General features: G+C 60.9%; 1 protein-coding gene across 1 annotated transcript in view; it reads right to left on the reverse strand.

Moving 5' to 3' along the window:
• Nucleotides 1-1,079: 1,079 nt before the first annotated feature.
• The window catches only part of PEPD (peptidase D), a 120,020-nt gene continuing 103,389 nt past the window's right edge, over nt 1,080-17,710 (reverse strand). The window contains exons 12-15 of the mRNA XM_069550313.1: nt 13,256-13,404; nt 5,421-5,605; nt 2,047-2,238; nt 1,080-1,604 (exon numbers count right to left, since the gene is read on the reverse strand). Coding sequence (XP_069406414.1) covers nt 1,467-1,604; nt 2,047-2,238; nt 5,421-5,605; nt 13,256-13,404 — 664 coding nt within the window. The 3' untranslated portion in view covers nt 1,080-1,466. The remainder of the gene's footprint in view (nt 1,605-2,046; nt 2,239-5,420; nt 5,606-13,255; nt 13,405-17,710) is intronic.

Raw genomic sequence — 17,710 nt, forward strand, 5'->3', positions numbered from 1 at the left:
ATTATTAGGGGACATATCTGCTTGTCAGCAGGAAACCTTAAAAACTGGATGTTACAAATCTTATAACTTATAAAAAAGAGTGATTTGAAATGAATACTGCTTCATTTTAATGAGGCCACATCGCAAGCCCTTTCGTATTATTGGCATAGAAGGAATCAGTCTGTACTCCTCTCCTCAGTAACTTAAAGACAGCCTCTGGCGTGGGCTATGGTTTCTCCATCCTGTCAAGGTTTCATCTGTGACATCTGTCCTCACCTGCCCTTCACCTTGGCTCAGAAATTCCCAGATGTGCAGAGACAACCCTGGGATGGTGTGCAGGATTCTAGAAGCTGGCTGCAGAGTGGGGGTGGGTCTGGGGGACTGTGGGAAGGCTGAGCAAGCAGAGGAAGGCCAGGTGTCCGGCTACTGGCAGGGACTGAGTCAGAGGACCCGGGCGGCTCCAGTGCCTCCAAGTGGAGCTCGGCCAGTGGGCTTCCACTTGTGGGAGACAAGTGGACTCAGCAAGCGTGGAAGGAGCGCGAGAGCCCACCTTTGCCACGGTGCTGCCTGCCGCGGGAGTCTCTCTCAAACAGATGCTGGCTTTACTAGCATACCTACAGGAAAAAGAGACGAAGGACAAGGGGTCGGTGAGTCTCAGGTTCTCAGGTCACTGTGCTTTAAGTGCTGCGCAGTTCTGGCCACGTCGGGAACCCAGCTTTGAGGCGGTGCCTCGTGCGTGTTCAGTCACGTCTGTGGCCCCATGGGTTGTAGTCCACCGGGCTCCTCCGTCCATGGGATTTTCCAGGCAAGAATACCGGAGTGGGTTGCTGTTCCCTTCTCTGGAGAATCTTCCCAACCCCAGTATTGAACCCGCATCTCCTGTGTCCCCTGCATTGCCAGGTGGATTCTTTACCACTGAGCCACCCATATCGAAAAGGCTTCTTACTCTACAGTCCGCCTTTGCACCTGTGTGGAGGCAAAAAAAACCCCACCTACACATTTGGGCCCCCAGAGGGCTCTGCAGGGTCACTTACCAGGTCCAAGCATGTGTTCATCTGCAAAGGGAAAAAGAATGGGGGCTGGGGGGATGGGCACAAAGGTCCATTCTAGAAAATCTTTAATTGCAAATTCCATTCTGTGTATTGACTTGAGAGAAAACATCCTGAGCAGAATACAAATGACAGCAAAATACACATTTAGTTGCTAGTAAAGAGAATGGATTATTGAAAATAACATGATAATTAAAAATTAGCATTCTAAAAGCCGCTGTCACTCAAGCAAAGTAAAGACATTTAGATGAAGGGTGTGATCCCACAGAAGAGGAGTAAGAAAGTTTCTTCAGGGAAACAGCATATTGGGCTTGATCAAAGGCTGATGATGTCATGTGTGATTTCTGAGCATCACTGGGGCTGACCAGCAGGCCTCCCTTCACGAAGCAACTTGCGAGGCAGGGGCCTAGGCCCCTACCCTGGGGCACACCCGTGGCTCTACTTGGGGCCAGAGAAGGGAGCAAAGGCCTTGTCCTGGCCCGCCATGCACGCTTCTACCTCCTCCACCGTGCGGGGCACGCAGGTCAGCAGCTCCATGCCAGTGTCAGTCACCACAACGTCCTCCTCGATCCGGACCTGGTCAGACGGATGGACACTCGTTATCTCTGAGCTGCCCTTGCATGCTTAGTTTGAGCATCGGGCCCCACAGCTCCAGGCTGAGTGGGAAGAGCCCTTTCTGCGGAGTGGGCTGCATGGCCCGGGATGGGGAGATGGCCTCAGGCCACTGTGGGCAGCTGCTGGGCAGAAGGCGCCTCCCACAGGACATCTGCTGCTCCACCCTCCTACCCCGGCTTGCCCCCTGCCAGGTGGTCCCTGCCAGGCAGTCCCTGGAGCGGGCAGGAGTTTCGTAGGAATCTGTGTCACCTGTGTTGAAGGCTGGTGACACACCATGAGAAAGGGTGGGCCAGGTGTCTCTCAAGTGAGAAGAGTCAAGATTGTGCCTCCTGTCCTGGAGGACAAAGAGGTGACAGGTGTAGAGGGAAGGGAAGGGGGTGTTCTGGGAGCAATCAGCACTCACCCCACCAAAACCACGGAAGCGCTGCAGGACCTCGCGGTTAAAGAAGCAGGCGCGGGCAGGGTCAGCCAGCGCCTCATCCAGGAGGTGGTCGATGAAGTAGATGCCCGGCTCCACGGTGAGCACCATGCGTGGCTCCAGGTGCCGGGCGGTGCGCAGGCGCCGCAGGCCGGGCTCGTCAATCCGGTCCACACCCTGCGGGGGTGGTGCGGGGAGAGGGCAGTGAGGGGGTACCCAGGAGGGCGCAGCCCCAGGCCAGGGCCACCACCTCAAAGGTAGCCAGACAGAAATGGGCGAGCGTGCAGGGCGCCCGCCCGTCTGTGCAGGCATCTATCTACACGTGGGGCCTGGCTCCGGCCCCTTGGGTCCCCCTGGAGTTGCAGGAGGCTCTGTGACCTCGGGGGTCTCCAGCTCACACTCGGACTTGCTGGGCAGTCCACGGTCCTTCAGATAAAGCCCTCTGCTCTCTGCACGCTCCCCTAGATTTCTTGTGTCCCTGCCCCTTGTCACCCCTAGAACTGTGCCCCATGGACACTCGTGCACACACCCAAGGCACGCTGCCCCTGCTGACCCAGGGGGCTGGCTGGGGGTCCGGTTGCCTCACCCAGGCCCTCTCCCCGCCAGGAAAGCAGTTGAAGCCAAACCTGTGAAGCCAAAAAAGCTCTTAGGAGGCTGCAGGGCCTCCCAGGCTGCATCTTTCTTCCAGGCAGCTGGTTTCCAGGCAGAGTGGAAACCAGCCCTGAAGCGCTGGGCCTGGCTCCCTACAAGCTGAGGCCCAGGTCTTCCATGTGGCTTCCCAGGAGAGGGACAGGTGCTGTCAGCAGGACACCAGCCCTGGCTCGTGTGAGGAGCACACGGGGCAGCTCCGCACCACGCCCGTGTGCTGGGCCTCCGCTGGGCCACGGGGGACTGGCTCTCAGCTGTCCCCCAGCGCTCACATGGGCGTGGCCGACGGGGCAGGTGGCACCTAGGACACTTGCAGAAATCTCCCTGCTTCCCCAAGTCCTGGAGGCATCCGTCTGGCCCTCGGCCAAGGCCTGGGAGCAAGCGGGCAGCAGGCATGCTTTCTGGTCGGCCTCTGGGCTTGCCCTGCCCTGCTCGTGGCTCTATACTGGAAGCCCAGCTGCTGGAGATGGAACTGTCATTTCTGACTGTTTGGGGGCCAAGAACATCAGACTTCAATTAGTGGTTCATGTAAGGTAACCAGAAACGGGCTGGCTCAGCCTCCATCCATGGCTGGGCACAGCAGGGAAGGCTGTGACCGTGATTCCACAAGGCCGGGGACAGCGGGGCCCTGTGTGCACGGCCACCCTGGCCAGGTGTGAGCTAGGCTGGGATGGAGGTGACGAGGGGACACCAAGGTCCTGTGACCCTTGGGCACAGACGCCCGTCTGGTGTGGTACCTGACCCACAGTACTATGTGCCTGGAACATCTGGGCAGGAGGGCAGGGGGCGCAGGAGGGCACAGTCTGGGATGACGGTCCCTGTGCTCAGGTGAGAGGTGCGGGGGGTTGGGTAGCAGTGGCCTATCTCCTGCTATCTGAAGACTGCGTCTGCCCCCTGGGCAGCCCCTCCCCTCCCTTCCCTTCATGCTGCCCCCAAAAGCCAACCCTTTCTTTCCAAGGCTGTCAAAGTTAGGGGCCTGGCGGAGGCAGAGAGCTGATGAGGTCTTGCCTCCCTGATCTCCTTGGTGGCTGTGGGGCTGTGCCAAGGGTGGGGGGGTTTGCTCAAACTTGTATAGACGGCCTTCTCTCCAGAAGATTTCAGGACCACCGCTCAGACTGGGGGTGAGGGATGAATGGAATGGATCCTGGGGGGCACAGGAGGATGTGCCTGCCCTCACCCACTGACTATGACCCCTGCAGAGCACTCGCTCCCAGGAGTCTGCCCTATAGGCCTCACCAAGGACGGCCAGATCAGGGCTGGGAGAAGGATGGAGGCAGGGCTGAGTAGGGAGAAGACCCCATGAAGGGGAGAGGCCGAGCCCCTCAGGCCTGGGGACTTCAGCCTTGTTGCGGGTGGGGGGACCATGCCCACGCCGGGTCCACGCCGGCTTCCGCTTGGGCTCAGGGCTTGACGGGGCCTCTGCTGCACTGGGCTCCAGGCAGAGGAGACCCAGATGTGTCTGTAAGCCTGAAATAAAACAAATGACTTTTATAGGAAAAGCCATATTTTTTCCACAATGTTTATCTGTCAGAAGAATAGACTCCGTGAGCACAAAGGGCCGCTTACTGGAAAAGATGAAAATAGTTTGCTGCCAATTTTCTCTGGTGGAAAAAAAAGCACTTTGGCGACTAATGAATAACGAACCTCAGTTAACAATGTCTGGAAGGCTCTGCTCTTGGCTCCCTGCGTGCAGTGTGATGGACAGAAATTAGGAAATTAAAACTGATTTTGTTTCTCCAAATTTAACTGTTTACACTTGAGGAAAAAAATAATTGAATAATAATGCTTCTCTTGAGCAATTTCCCCCCCCAAAAATCGTTCTTAGAGCTTTCAAAATACCCTGCAGCTAAGGGGCCAAGCCATCTTGGCTAACTGGCTGGTGGGCCCCAGGGCGTGCACCGATTGCATAATCCACCCCCCTGTGCTTCGGGCACCCGGCCAGACGGCAGGGCCAGCTCACCCCCACCCAGTGGCTGGTGGAGGCTGCAGCCACCTGCCCAGCAGAGCCTCCTGAAGCCTCAAGCTTTGTCTGGGTGGTCCTTTCAAGGGTTGGTCAGTAGGAGGGGGAGGGGAAGGCCTGGCCTGGAGATGCCCACACAAGCCTCCCTGTTCCGCTGAGCATGCCTCCTGGCAACAAGGAGGCCATGGGGGCCCTGTTGGCCCAGGCATCTGGGGGGACAGAAGCTGTACCAGGAGAGGGTGGGGTTAGGACTTGCAAGGGGCGCTGGGCTCAGCTTGTCCCAGGATGGACTGGCCACCAGCCTGAGGAGCCTCGTCACACTTGATGAATGAAGCCAGAGGCAGGACATCACTGAGACGCAGCTTTGGGGCTCCCACGGCCCTCTGGGGACCCCGTGCACTGCACACTTTCAGGGCAGGTACTGCCCCCAGCATGCAGCCCCGGGCCCTGTGCAGAGCACACCCACTGCCCGCCAAGTTCTGTGGAGGCAGCCACCAGGGGAGACGCCTTCATGTAAGGACCAGGGCCCTTGGGCATGGGGGGCGGGGACCAGGGCCATAACCTGGGTCGGGATCAACCCCTGGATGAAGGGGGAGGAGAGGTAGCAGGCCTTGCCAAAACCCCAGTCCTTCTCATCCTGCCTGCCCCCTACACTGCGGCCATGTCCCAGAGCCCCACCCCACCCCCAGGGAGGGCCAGGCTCAGCTCCAGCTCACAGGCAGGCCGCTTGGGCCGACGCGCCCACACTGACCTCGGGGTAGCCTCCCACGTCGTGCACATCGAGGCCCAGAAAGTGGCCAAGCCCGTGAGGCATGAACACGGCTCCCAGGTGGACCTGGACCATGGCGTCCACGCTGCCAGTCAGGAGGCCAATGCGGGCCAGCTCCTCCAGGTGGATGCGGTCGGCCAGGCGGTGCATGTCGGGCCACCAGACACCTGGGGCTCAGGAGGAGGCTGCAATGAGCTGCGGCCTCTGGCAGCCTGGCCAGGGCTTCCCAGGGCAAGGTTGCGGAGGACACAGGAAGCCCTTGCACTGGCTGAGGCCAGGGAGCCTGAGGCAAGGGGCAAGAGCGATGTGGCCCAGGCAGCCCCCTGGCAGGGCTCTTAGTGCAGCTCTGGACTCGAGACCCCTCCTCTCTCCACTGCGCCCTCGGGGCCAGCCTCCTCTCACCCACGGTCACCCGCAGGGGCCCAGCTCCTGTTGTGTCTGCTCCTAGGGCCAGGGGAGCCCAGTAAAATCTTTGGCATCAGGAAGAGAAAAGCATGTGTCCCCAAGAGCCGATGTGGGGCCGCCTCGGTGAGCCTCAGATGGAGGCTCAGGTGGGGGTGGGGGAGGGGCGTCCTTGCACACCCCCACATGGGGGGCTGAGTCATCCTTGGAGCTGCGGTGGGGAGCAAAGGTCTCTGGGGTGAAGGTGCAGCCGGCACAGCCTCACCGGCAAACTGGCAGGGGTCTGTGGCCCTGTGGCTACCAGCACCAGGTGACCATCTCTGTGGTAGCCCAGATGTCCAAACCCTGGGCTCTAATCCAGCTCATCGAGGCCCCATGTTTCTGGGGCAAAAGTCACCATGGAGAGCGTCCCCAGGCACCGAGTTCTGAGGACTGCAGGCTCTTCGGAGCTGCCTGGCCCTCAGGGAGGCCCTGAGGGGCTGGAGCCTCAGGCCCTCAGGAAGCGGCCTCCAGGAGCCTCGTTGTCACTGGGGTGCAGCTGCCTTGCCCACTGGGCCTCCACGGAGCGAGGGCACCATGTGCTCAGACTGAGCACAAGAACCGAGGCTGGCAATGCTCCCTGCCCTGCCTTACAAGGGCAGAGTTGGGGACAGGCCATGTGCCAGCCAAGGCCAGCGGCCATGGGACGACCAGGGCCAGGAGGACAGAGTGGGCCCTGTGGCCCCTCCATGTGGGGGGTTACCCTGGCTCTCAAGGGGCTGCTCAGCCATGCCCTGATGATCTTGGCTGCAAGAGGGGAACACTGAGATTCCACACCCCAAGGGGCCTTGCTGGACCCTGCACTGGTGAGGGGTGGGCCACCAGGATCTGAGCCTCCGGGGCTGACAAGGAGCAGATGATGGGCCCAAGGGGTAGAGGGAGATGAGACACAAGCCCTCCCCTTTCAGACACTTGCTGGGCACCAGTCCCCCAGGTGTCCCCCTACCCTGCCAGAGATAGTGGGGTCATGTTTGGGGTCTTGAGCTGGCTAGAGGCCCAGGGCTGATCCAACCTCCTGAACCCCCAGGACCCAGGGTCTGAGCTGGTGGTGCTGTACCCTGATCGCCAGGCAGTGGCTAGTCCCCGGCACAAGATACAGGGAGGCCAAGGGTGGAGGAAGCCCAGTCTTGTCCAGATACACAGCCTCCTTGGAGTCCGGCCCTGTTCTACCTGCCCCAGCCCACGAAGTGGGTGTGGCATCCCGGGGTCTGGAGTCTGGTTGCGACAACCACGTGGCTGGGTCTGCACTCCTGGGGGTGGAGCCAGCATGCGGAGCTTTTCTCTGTTGGTTTGGCATCCCGAAATAGAGACCTGGTCAACCAGGTCCCAGCTAGGCTGCTCTCTTCACCTCCGGGAGCCTCAGACACTTCCTTTGTCAAAGAACCACAACACTGGCTGCAGAAGCTGGCTGTAGAGGCTCTGGCATCTACTGGGGACCGGCTCACTAAGCTCCCCCAAACCACCACTGTTCATCCATCACTTGTGGCCAGTCAGACTGTAGGTTCGACACTTTATGATCAGTGCGTCCCTGGGGCAGAAGCCAAGCCTGCCCAGCCTCGGCCACCGCTCTTTTCCTAAGATTGACTCACCCACCTTGCCCTCCTCGGGCCAGGGACCGCTGCTTCAGAAGCACACCGAGGTCCCTGCACAGAGCTGGCTGGCCTGTGACCCTCCTGCTCGAGGTCTCAGTGTACACATCAGCCCCTCCCGGAGTGACCTCCCCCATCACAACCGCTCTGCTGTCCCGGCCACTACTGTCTGCACCTTGTTCCGGGCACAAGTACGCTCACTTGCTTCTCAGGTCTCTCCACCAGGAGAGCGGCTGCCTCTCCAGGGCACACCACAGCCTGGCAGAGCGGGTGCTGGTCCAGGGGTGGGCATGCAGCGTGCTCTTTCCTAAGGCCCGCCCCTGCCCACGGCCTCTGGGCCTAAGAGTAAGCCCCCAAGTAACCCTGCAAACTCTCCGATCACTCGGCCTGGCCCCCGGGACCCGGGAAGGGCCGATGCCCCAGGGCAGCTCCATCTCTCTTGGGCAGGGCCTTTTCAGGTCGCCAAGCGAGAGGCCCGGGAAGCAGGCTGACTTCAAACCTGGCTACCTTCCACGGCGCGGGGCTGTGGTCTCCGCCGGGCCCAGGCAGCGGGTGGGAATCAGGTATAAATCAAGCTCCGTGCTGGCAGCTCGGCTCCCCTCTTGTCCTCGCAGCCCCTTATGGGGGCCGGACGTGCAGGCCCCGGCGGTCCCCGCGGCGCCTCTAGTCTTCCTCGCCTGTGCGCCCTTGGGGAAGGCCGTGCACACGGCTCTCTTGGCCGGGAGTGGGAGTTTCTGCCTGTGTGTGGTTAGGGTTGTGACAGTGATTAAACCTCCAGCAACTTGGCCCCAGTGTCTGGCCCGGATGGTGGTTACGACACCCATGGCCAGGGCAGGGGCCCCTGAGATGAGTGGAGGTTACTGTCCTCGGGCTAGGCTGCAGGGGTGGGCATAGGCCAGAGGGTCTCCCTGCCTGCCTAAGGCCCCAACGCCCCATCTCCTCGACCTCTGCAGCCCGTGGGCACCTCTAAGCCCACAGGTCTGGCCAGGAGCATCGGGGTTCCCCCGAGCCTACTCACACTGGGGATAATGCACAGAGATCATGCTGCAGAGACCGGGTCATTGGCCCTGCCTGCCCTCCCACCACCAGCAAGCACCAAATCTCATCCTCTCTTCCCAAAACCTCTTCTGACCCCGATGCCTCCATGGGCCCCCACCTCTCCTGGACCCCTGCCTGGCTCCTCCCCACTCCTCACCCCCACTGCCTCCTGTACACAGCCGGGACACTGGGCCATCTCTTTGGAGCACGGGTCAGACCAGGCCAGTTCCCGCCCCGAGGACTGAGCCCCAAGCTCCTTGGCCCGGCTTCCCTCTCCAGCTTCATCCCCACCCACTCTTGAGGTGCCCCTGTGCCTCCCACCTGCCATTCTCTCAGCTGGGACACCTCATCTTCCCAGTCTCACTCCCCTGCCTCCTGTGGGCCTCTGTGTTGAGGCTTTCTCCAGGAAGCCCTCCCTGATTGCCTCTTCCTTTGCTGCCCAAGCTAGGCAGGGGACGGTCTCTGAAACCTGAGAAGGCGGGGCCCATGCCCTGCTCCGAGTCTGACAACCACGTGGCCTGACCAGGAGCCCAGCCTCCCTGTGGCTCTCTTGCAGCCAGTGCAGTGACTTGATGGGCCCAGGATTCGCCTGTGCCCCCAACCCCACTCCTCTGTGCTCTCAGACCCAGGGTAGCATGGCGGCATCTGCATTTTGCACTGTACCACCTGCCTTTTGGGTCAGAGGGACCTGAGTCCTGGTGCCCAGGTCCCACTATGTACCCCGAGCAGCCTCAAGTCACCGACTGGTCTTTGTGCCCACCTGGCCCCATCGGACCACACCTTCCCCTGATGGGCTGGGAGCCTGCTGGGCCTGCTGCCTGGGCTGGCTCCTGGGAGCCTCAGCAGCATCCATCATGGCCTTGAGGCCTCCTGCCCAGAGCGTGACAGCCCTGGGGGCTCCGAGGCCCGGAGCCGAGCCGGGAAGGCAGCGGAAGGCCCCTTGAACTACATCCTCACAGCCCATCCAGACAAAGAGCTCACTTCATCTGAAGACAATGGCCCTCGGGGGATGACCGCGCGCCAGGCCCTGGGGGTGCAGGAGGGAAGGCGCAGGGCTGGGGTCCCAGGGCAGGCCCCGCGGGCTGCAGGGAAGTGTCTGGCAGGCCATGCTGGCGCGGGGAGGAGGGCTTCCAGCCCACCCCGCCACACAGCCCTGCCTGCTGCCAAGACCTCGGGGGACTCACTCACCCTGCAGGAGGGCAGGGGCAGCACGCGCCTGGGCAGCAGGCGCCACGATGCTGAGTTAAGCATGACCACCCCATGCAGTCCCTATGTGGTCCCCCACCCCAAACCCTGGCAGAGAGGCCAGGGGGGCGGGAACTCACCCACTGCCCTTTGGCCAGCAGAGGGGCCTCTCTCAGGCCAGAGGGGGGACACAGGGCCTTTACCAAGCACAGTCCTGGCTGTGCTGGTTTCTGCCCTAGGGCACTCCTGGTCTGCATGGCATGCTGTCCCACCGGCTCTGCCTGCTGGGTCTCTGTGTCCCGCACCATCTCTAAGGCGAGGCCTCAGGGGAGTCCAGACACTGCAGCCCCTGCCCCCACTAGGGAGGGAGGCAAAGCTGGCAAAGGGACCCTGACCAGAGTCTGCAGAATGACCAGCCTTGCCCTGTCCGGCAGCCAGCTCGGGCACTGGCTCTGGTCCCCGCCCTGCCCACAGCACCTCCTCCTCTCATGGGGGCCGGGTGTCCCATCAGCAAGCCCACGGGAGCCCATGGAGACAGGTGGCCGGCCCAGGATGGGAGCCTGCCCTGACGAGGAAGCCTTGGAGAGATTTGCTTGTATGGGCCAGAAGCCCGCACGTGGCCTCTGCATCTACCCCCCACCTCGCCAAGAGGCCAGTGAGGCTGGTGTTTCCCCCAGGTGCTGCCACTGCCTGGCCGGCCCTGCTGCTCTCTCATGCAGCCTCTGGGCGAGCTCAGCCCTCCTTCCCAGGCTGCGTCTGAGTTGGGGCGGGACACTCCCCCGCCCCTGCCACCGACCCCAGGCCTGCCTCCCTCAGTCCTGGAGCTGTACCCCGGGACCCCTGTGTGCCCTAAGCACTGGCCCCTGCCTCTCCTCTGGGCATCTCACTGTGACCCTGGCTGTCTCTATTCACTAGTCCCTGGAAGGTGCAGGAAGCAGTCACACAGTCTCTGAGGGTGTTTGTCTTGGCCCAGGAGCCAAGCCCACAAACCAGGGGCATTTCCGCTAGGACTGGGCACGGGGCTGACCTGGCCACGGCCTTTGTGCTACTATGGGGACCTACCCCCATCTGAGGGCAACTCTGTGAGCACAGGACCCCTGGCCTGCCAGGCCTGCCTGGCACGCGGCCCCCAGGGAACAGTGTGTCGCAGTCTTGAAGTATGGTGTAGGGGGCTCGCTGGGGGCTCTGCTTCATCCCTACCGCCCCCCGCCCACAGGAACCTCGAGGCCCCAGTGCAGGCCAGGCCTGTGCCTCGCTGTGTGCTGGGGGAGGCCTGCCTCACAGTCCCCAGGGACCATCTCGGCTGAGTCTGGCCTGGCAGGGCCTGAAGGCTTGTAACCGCCCCTAAAGTCACATGGCTAGGCAGTCCCATAGGACCCTGGTGCTGGGACGGTGCACCAGACCCTTTTCAGTGCAATGTGTGGCCCCGGGGACTTGTCTGTGGACCTGGCCACTTTCTGAGCAGAAGTGGGGTTGCTTTGTTGGTCGACTGAGCCAGCCAGGACATATAGATCCTGCCCAGGACCCAGCAGGTTTGCCTGTGGGTGGGTGGGGTCTCCCCGGCCCCATCCCAGCACAGGTATGGGTCTAAGCTGGGCCAGGAGTGTGAAGCCTGGAGCTCCCAGGTAAGCAAAGAGTCCCAGGGGAGACATTGTCCTTCCAAATCCCTACCTGCTCAATATCCTGCCAACCTTCCCCTGCAACCACCGCCATGCCTCAGCCTCACTGCCTGCCCCAGTCTCCAGTGTGGAGTTTGGCAGCAGCCTTCCACCCTCTGTACCACAGCCTGGAGCCAGGCTCAGGTCCACGCAGGTCCCGCTATGCTCCTGGAGGAATCTGCCATGGGCTGTGGGCGCACCAGAGTCTTGGGGCCGTGCACCTCCATGCGTTCTCACTGGCCCAAGCCTTTTGCTGCACGAGAAGCGCTTATCACTTAAACAACCGATGTTCAAAGCTGAACAGAATCTTCTACTCCTTCTCTCCCTGGGGTAACACAAGGATATAAGGGGAGGAGAAGATGGTGCCCCTTACTTGGGGTGACAGCTCCACACAGGCAGAGTTTTACAGGTAACAGGTGCCATGTACCAGGGTTTAAAGGTCAGAAAGTATAAAAGGCTCCCGGTGAGCACCCTCCCTCCTCGCCGCGCCCCAGCCGTCTGTCTGTCTGGCTCCCTTCCTGCCCCTCCCCCCGTGGATTTACAAGCACTTGTGAATCCATGTTCTCACTGCCCTCGCCCTCTTCTTTATCACCTTTTGTGAATTCATCCCCTCCTGCACTGCTCTGTCTTTATGCAACAGTCCGCCCTGGAAATGTCCACATTAACCCCTACCTAGAGAGAACTGCTGCCTTTTAAACAGCGCAAGATGCTGTTTCCTTCTGCAGCAGCTATATCGGGCCAGTCCTGTGGATGCTGTCGCCTGTAAGGAGCTGAGCTTTCAGGCTTCCTTCCTCGGCTCCTTTCTCGGGTGTGTCTGAGTTCCTCATCTTTGGACTCATCTGATCACCAGGCTTTGTTCCCGCTGGACCAGTGAGAGTGCGGGCCCGTCACCCCTTCCTGGCTTCCTGGCCTCTGGTGGCCCCAGCACTGGATGGGGGTATCTGGAAAGCCCTGCTCACAGTTTGCCTCCTCTGAAGGCGGCAGCCGCTGACGAACCCTCACAAGCAGCACCTGGCCAGCAGCAACTGGACACGGGGTGGCAGGGGCTCCAGGCTGAGCTGTCAGATTCTGGGCCCTCAAGGGGCCACACTTGGGCCTTTATAGTTTAGGGGCTCAGGATCTTTCCTTCTTTTTCCCTTTGTAAATACAGTAAATTTCCTACATACAAATGAGTTCAGTTCTGACGTGCTCGTGAAGTCCAACCAAGTTAGCCCAGGTACCTGACTTTTACAGACCATGCCAGACATGTGAACTAATTTGTGTGACTGGATATGTGCACACACTGGCATCTTTGAGAGCTCGTGACTTGAAGGTTCGTGTGTTGGGGACTGCCTGTAAAAGTTCCACGGAGAAATACAAGTCTGACCCCCACAGTCCCCCTGATTCTGGTATGAACTCAGAGTCCAGCCTTCAACGCCTGTCAGGCCAGGTCCTCAGATGGCCCCACAGCCTCTGCTCATCACTCTCCACACACCGGAGAGACACTCAGCTCCTGCCCACCCAGGCGCAGCCGCAAGTGAGGGTGCTCCACGCCCAACCAGAGGCGAGTGTCCACACTGCCAAGACCTCGCTGGAACAGCCGCTGCTGGGTGACAGGGCAGAGGACGTGCTGACACCCCAGCGGCCAGTGTGGGCAGGGAGACGTGCAGGGGGAGGAGGTTGGAGGGGACGGGGGTGGCCTCGGGCTGAGCTCCCCGAACCCCTCGGCCGTCTCTGCTTGGTGGCCAGCCCCCTTTTCCAGACGCTGGGGACCTGCTAGCATCTGGAGCCTTACTGAGCATGAGAGGTGGGGACAGAGCCGGGCTGCTGCAGAGCGCCGGCCCTGCTTCTCAGAGGTGCCCTGCCCCTAGCCACCAGCATCCCCATGCCAGGTGGTCCTCCCCCCAGGCCCCGCCCCTGCCCTCACCTGGCTTCATGGCGCTCATGACGGCCCGGCAGCTCCGCAGCACCGCCTCATAGATGGCCTTCTGGTCTGGGGTGAACTTGCCGTTGGCAGGGAAGGAGCACGTGATGTCAGAAGCGAAGCAGTAATATTCACCGCCCATGTCGAACACGCTGCCAGGAGAGGGGGGCATGAGGCCGGTGGGACACCGGGGGACACCCGGGGGCACCTGCGCCCCCTCAGCCACGCTTCCCTCCTGCCCGGCACTTAAGGCCGCTGAACCAGAGACTTCTTGCAATACGGCCTGTGCAGAGAGCAGTGTGGGGCCCTCCTACCCGCTGTCTCCTCACGGTGCGCAAGGAGTAAAGGACCCAGGGGCACCCCAGGAGGCTCCCGCTCCAGAGCAGGAAGGTTGGGGGGAACATGGCTGCCCACACATCACACCCTCATGGCCCCTGCTGGCCAGGCCCCTGGATGCCTGGCTGTGGGACTCCCTGAGGGAGGCGTGGAGGTATCCCCAGGCCCCACCTGCCACCTGGCCTTCACACAGGCACCCTGACAGCGCCACCTCCCCCAGGGGCCATCCTGCACCCAGCATGGGCACAGCTGCAGCCCACAGGGCAATGCTCATGGGAGCCAGACGGGACCTCAGGACAGATGCCCCTGCCTGACGGAAGGCGTGGGCTGAGGCGCGGCGCCCAGCTCTCACCGCCCCAAGGACCCCAGTGAAAACCCAGCCAACAGCTCTGCTCTAGTTCTGAGGTGCCCTTGGTCCAAGGAGCGTGGTCCTCTCCTTGCTGGGTGGTGGTCAGGGGCAGTGTGCTCTGCCAGGGCGTGGCCAGCCAAGTCCCCGACTTGGGGGCTGCCTGGCCTCCAGCATCCCTGGGTCACAGAGCAGAGACCTGGAGGCACAGAGGCAGGCAAGGAGAGTGTGGGAGGAAGGGAGAAGCGGGAGCTGGGAGCCCCTGCCAGCAGAGGCAGGGCGGCGCTGGGACAGACAGCAGGCTGCTGAGTCAGGAGGCCGGGCTGCTGGGCTGCCCTCTGGACACCCCATGACGGGGCCCCGAGTCGCGGGGCTGGGCCGGAGTGCGGGGAGCCAGGCTCCCACACCCTCACCGCCTGGCCCTACTGTCAAGGGCAGGTGAGAATCCTGCTTCACGCACCCTCCACACGGAGATAAGATAAAATGAGGGAGGGGTTGCTGGGTCCAAGCTTGGCTCTCACCAGGGCACCCACAGAGAGGATTGGGGTGCCCAGAACGAGCAGCCTCCCTGTCCTGTCCCCTCACCAGCAGGACGCTGGACAGCGGGCCCAGAGCTGGACCATCATCGTGTCAGGGTCAAGTCATAATGCTGATGGTGACAAGACAGACTGGGGGACAACAGTTCAGCCTCAGGCCCAGGCCCCTGCCGTACCTTCGGAACTAGGGACCAGGAGACGGGAGGGGTGGAGGGGGTGGCGCTGCCGTCTCTGTGCCTGGCTCCGCCCCGTGGGGAGCAGTCTGCAGCCACTGTTAGAAAATTGGAGCCCCAGGGCAGAGCCACACTTGCCATGCAAAGAGCCTCTCAAACTCCAATTCTGAGCTTCCCTGATAGCTCAGTGGTGAAGAGTCTGCCTGCCAACGCAGGAGACACAGGTACGATCCCTGGTCTGGGAAGATCCCACATGCCTCAGAGCAGCTAAGCCCGTGCGCCGCGACTACCGAGTCTGTGCTCTAGAATCCAGGAGTCGCAACTGCCTAAGTCGGTGTGCCCTAGAGCCCGTGCTCTGAAACAAGAGAAGCCACCACAATGAGAAGTCCTCGCATAGCAACTAGAGAGTAGACCCCGCTTGTCACAACTCGAGAAAAGCCCACAAAGCAATGAAGACCCAGCGCAGCCAAAAATAAACAAAATTATTTGTTTGAAACCCTCAAATTTCAGTGGTAAACACGACAGCTCCACCTGCATTCCAGGAGCTGCCTGCCTGCCTGTCTCAGGGGACCTCCACCCCGAGCAACTGGCCCTACAGGTGGAGCCAGGGGCCGGCCACGCGGCCTGACAGCAGCAATAGGGAATCCATAGAAACAGGATTGTTTCTAAAGGAAGATCATGAATGCTCGAGATCTCAAGACACTCTGCTGAAAGTCGAAGTCCCCAGTCGGGCACTTTTTAATCTCCTGTCTTTTTCCAACGGTGGCAAAACACCATGAACAGTGTCAACAGTGCAAGAAGCACCGGATAACAACTCAGGTGATTCTCAGGTGGTGGTGGGGAGAGCCCACCAGAGCGGCAGAGGGACCTCGGATTGGGTCAAGGTCAGAGACTCTGGGGGACCCACCCTGGGGTGGGCCAGTGTGTGTGTGTGGGAGACTTGGGGCTCACTAGAGGGGACCCACCCAGCCCGGGTGTGGGAGCCAAGGATCCCAGGGTGAGAAGCCCCAGCAGACACACCCAGCATCTGCTCCCCAGGACGCTCTGATGCACCAGGGGGTTGGGGTGACAGCTGCCTGCAGGTTTACTTGTGCCCCAGGGCACATTCCCCCTCCCACCAGCTGGCCAGGAGGGCGGAGCACATCAGAACCCTAAGCTGCAGGAAACCGAGGCTCTGAACACTGGCCTGGCAAAGTCTCAAGTCGGGGCCAGCAGCTCAGAGCCCAGAGACGGGCTCTCCTGTCCTCGCTCCAGCACTCGGCCTCAAGCGCCTCAGGGTTGTCCCCTTGTACCATGTGGCTGCCGCCGCTGCTGTGGGTTTGCGTCTTCTGCGGCCAGCGTGCAGGCAGGCCTGGGAGTGGAACCGCGTGGGGCCGTGGCCCAGCTTCACCCGGGGAGCAGAGCATTCTTACTTGGGGTCTTTGGAGGCAACAAAGGAAAATGGTCTGTGGTTTGTTGATTCAGAAGGACCAGGAATGGCCTGAGCAGACGGGACAGAGCCAGGGGCGTGGGGACCGATTCCTGGGGGCCACCACATCAGAAAGAGACCTGCAGCAGCAACCCCCAGGCAGAAAGTTCTATGGGGCTGTGCAGGACTCAAAGGAAAACAGAAATTAAACTATTTAAAAAGCCAGGAAGCCCGCAAGAGCACACCAAACGCTGGAGTCATCCGGAGCAGTGAAAACAGGCCCCTTCCCCGGGGCAGGCAAGACTCCTGACCAAGTTCTCAAAAACAAAAACATGGGAGGCGGGGTGAGCTCCTCGGCCAGTCTGGCTTTATTGTTCAGCTTCTAGAAACCTTCAGCTGTATTTTTTTGTTTTAAAATCATCCACTTTCTGGAGAAGGAAGTGTACACCCAGCCGGCCAGCTCCATCCTGCCCAGCGATGCTCAGGCAAGGGGTTGACGTCTATTTTTGTGCTCTCAGTTCCCTATCTTTCTCTGCCTCTTTTTTTTTTTTTTAAAATCTCCCTCAGAGAGTTCCTACATGTATTAGTTATTCAGATTTCAAGTCGTTTTGGAATCCAGGGATGAAAGCCATCGCTTTTATAAATCATCTCCCCCAGCTCCTCTGTGTCCACTCCGTCCGTCCTCTGAACACAGGCTGATGACGGAGAATTCGCTCATACTTTGGCTCAACAGAGAACACGAGGAGCCCTCCTCCCAGCTGCCTGGGGACACCCACCGGGGACCCTACCATCTCTGGCCGAGTGAACCCGTGTGATAATCTAAGCCATCTGGGGAGGTATTACACATCTCCAAGCAATATGCTGGTGGCTCATTCCTCACATGTGTTCATCTGGTTCTATTTCTGGCTTGGAGGAGAGGTTCTGTCTTCCGTTGGCTCCTCCTGGGCAACTTTAGGCCCGGGCTACCTGCCACCATCAGCCCACCCAGGCCCTCGTCAGGTCCCCTCCGTCCCCTCCGCCCAATGTCCCACCGCAGGCAGAAGGCCTACGAGATGGTTCGGCCTCTGATATGAGGCCTGGGAAGAGTTTCTGCGGGGAACTCTGTGGTCTTTATGGCAAGGTCACTGTGTACACAGGCTGCAGCTCCCCAGGGCTGCGGCCTCGCGCTCAGCCACCTCTCACCCCAGACAGGCGCGGTACACATGCACCCACACGCGTGCACTCACTCACAGATCTATGCACTGCAGCGCACCACTTCAGACCCCCGACTTGCACCCGCCCGTCGGTGTTCTGGACCAGGCTGCGGGATTTCTGAGCTGCAGGAATCTCCTGCTTCCCCTCCAGACCTCAGCCTGAGACAGAGAGGAAGGTGAACTGGTGACTTTCCCGCTGGTGGTGGCCACACAAGGCCCACAGGCCACCCACCGGCTCCCAGCCAGACCTTCTGTGCGGTGCCGAGCCCTGGGATGAAGGCCTCCCCTTGGAGCCCTGGGGCTGACTCCCCAAGCCGACCTCTTCCCACTGCCTGCTGGGCGTCCCTGCTCCTCATCCCAGCCATGGGACAGCTGCTCCTGTGGGGCCCAGGGAAGTCATCCAGGCAGCCAGCCCCAGGAGCCCCGAGCCGAGTCGGAACATGCTGCGGGCCTCCCGTGTGGATGG

Source organism: Ovis canadensis, chromosome 14, assembly GCF_042477335.2.
Source record: "Ovis canadensis isolate MfBH-ARS-UI-01 breed Bighorn chromosome 14, ARS-UI_OviCan_v2, whole genome shotgun sequence".
NCBI classification, from domain to species: domain Eukaryota; kingdom Metazoa; phylum Chordata; class Mammalia; order Artiodactyla; family Bovidae; genus Ovis; species Ovis canadensis.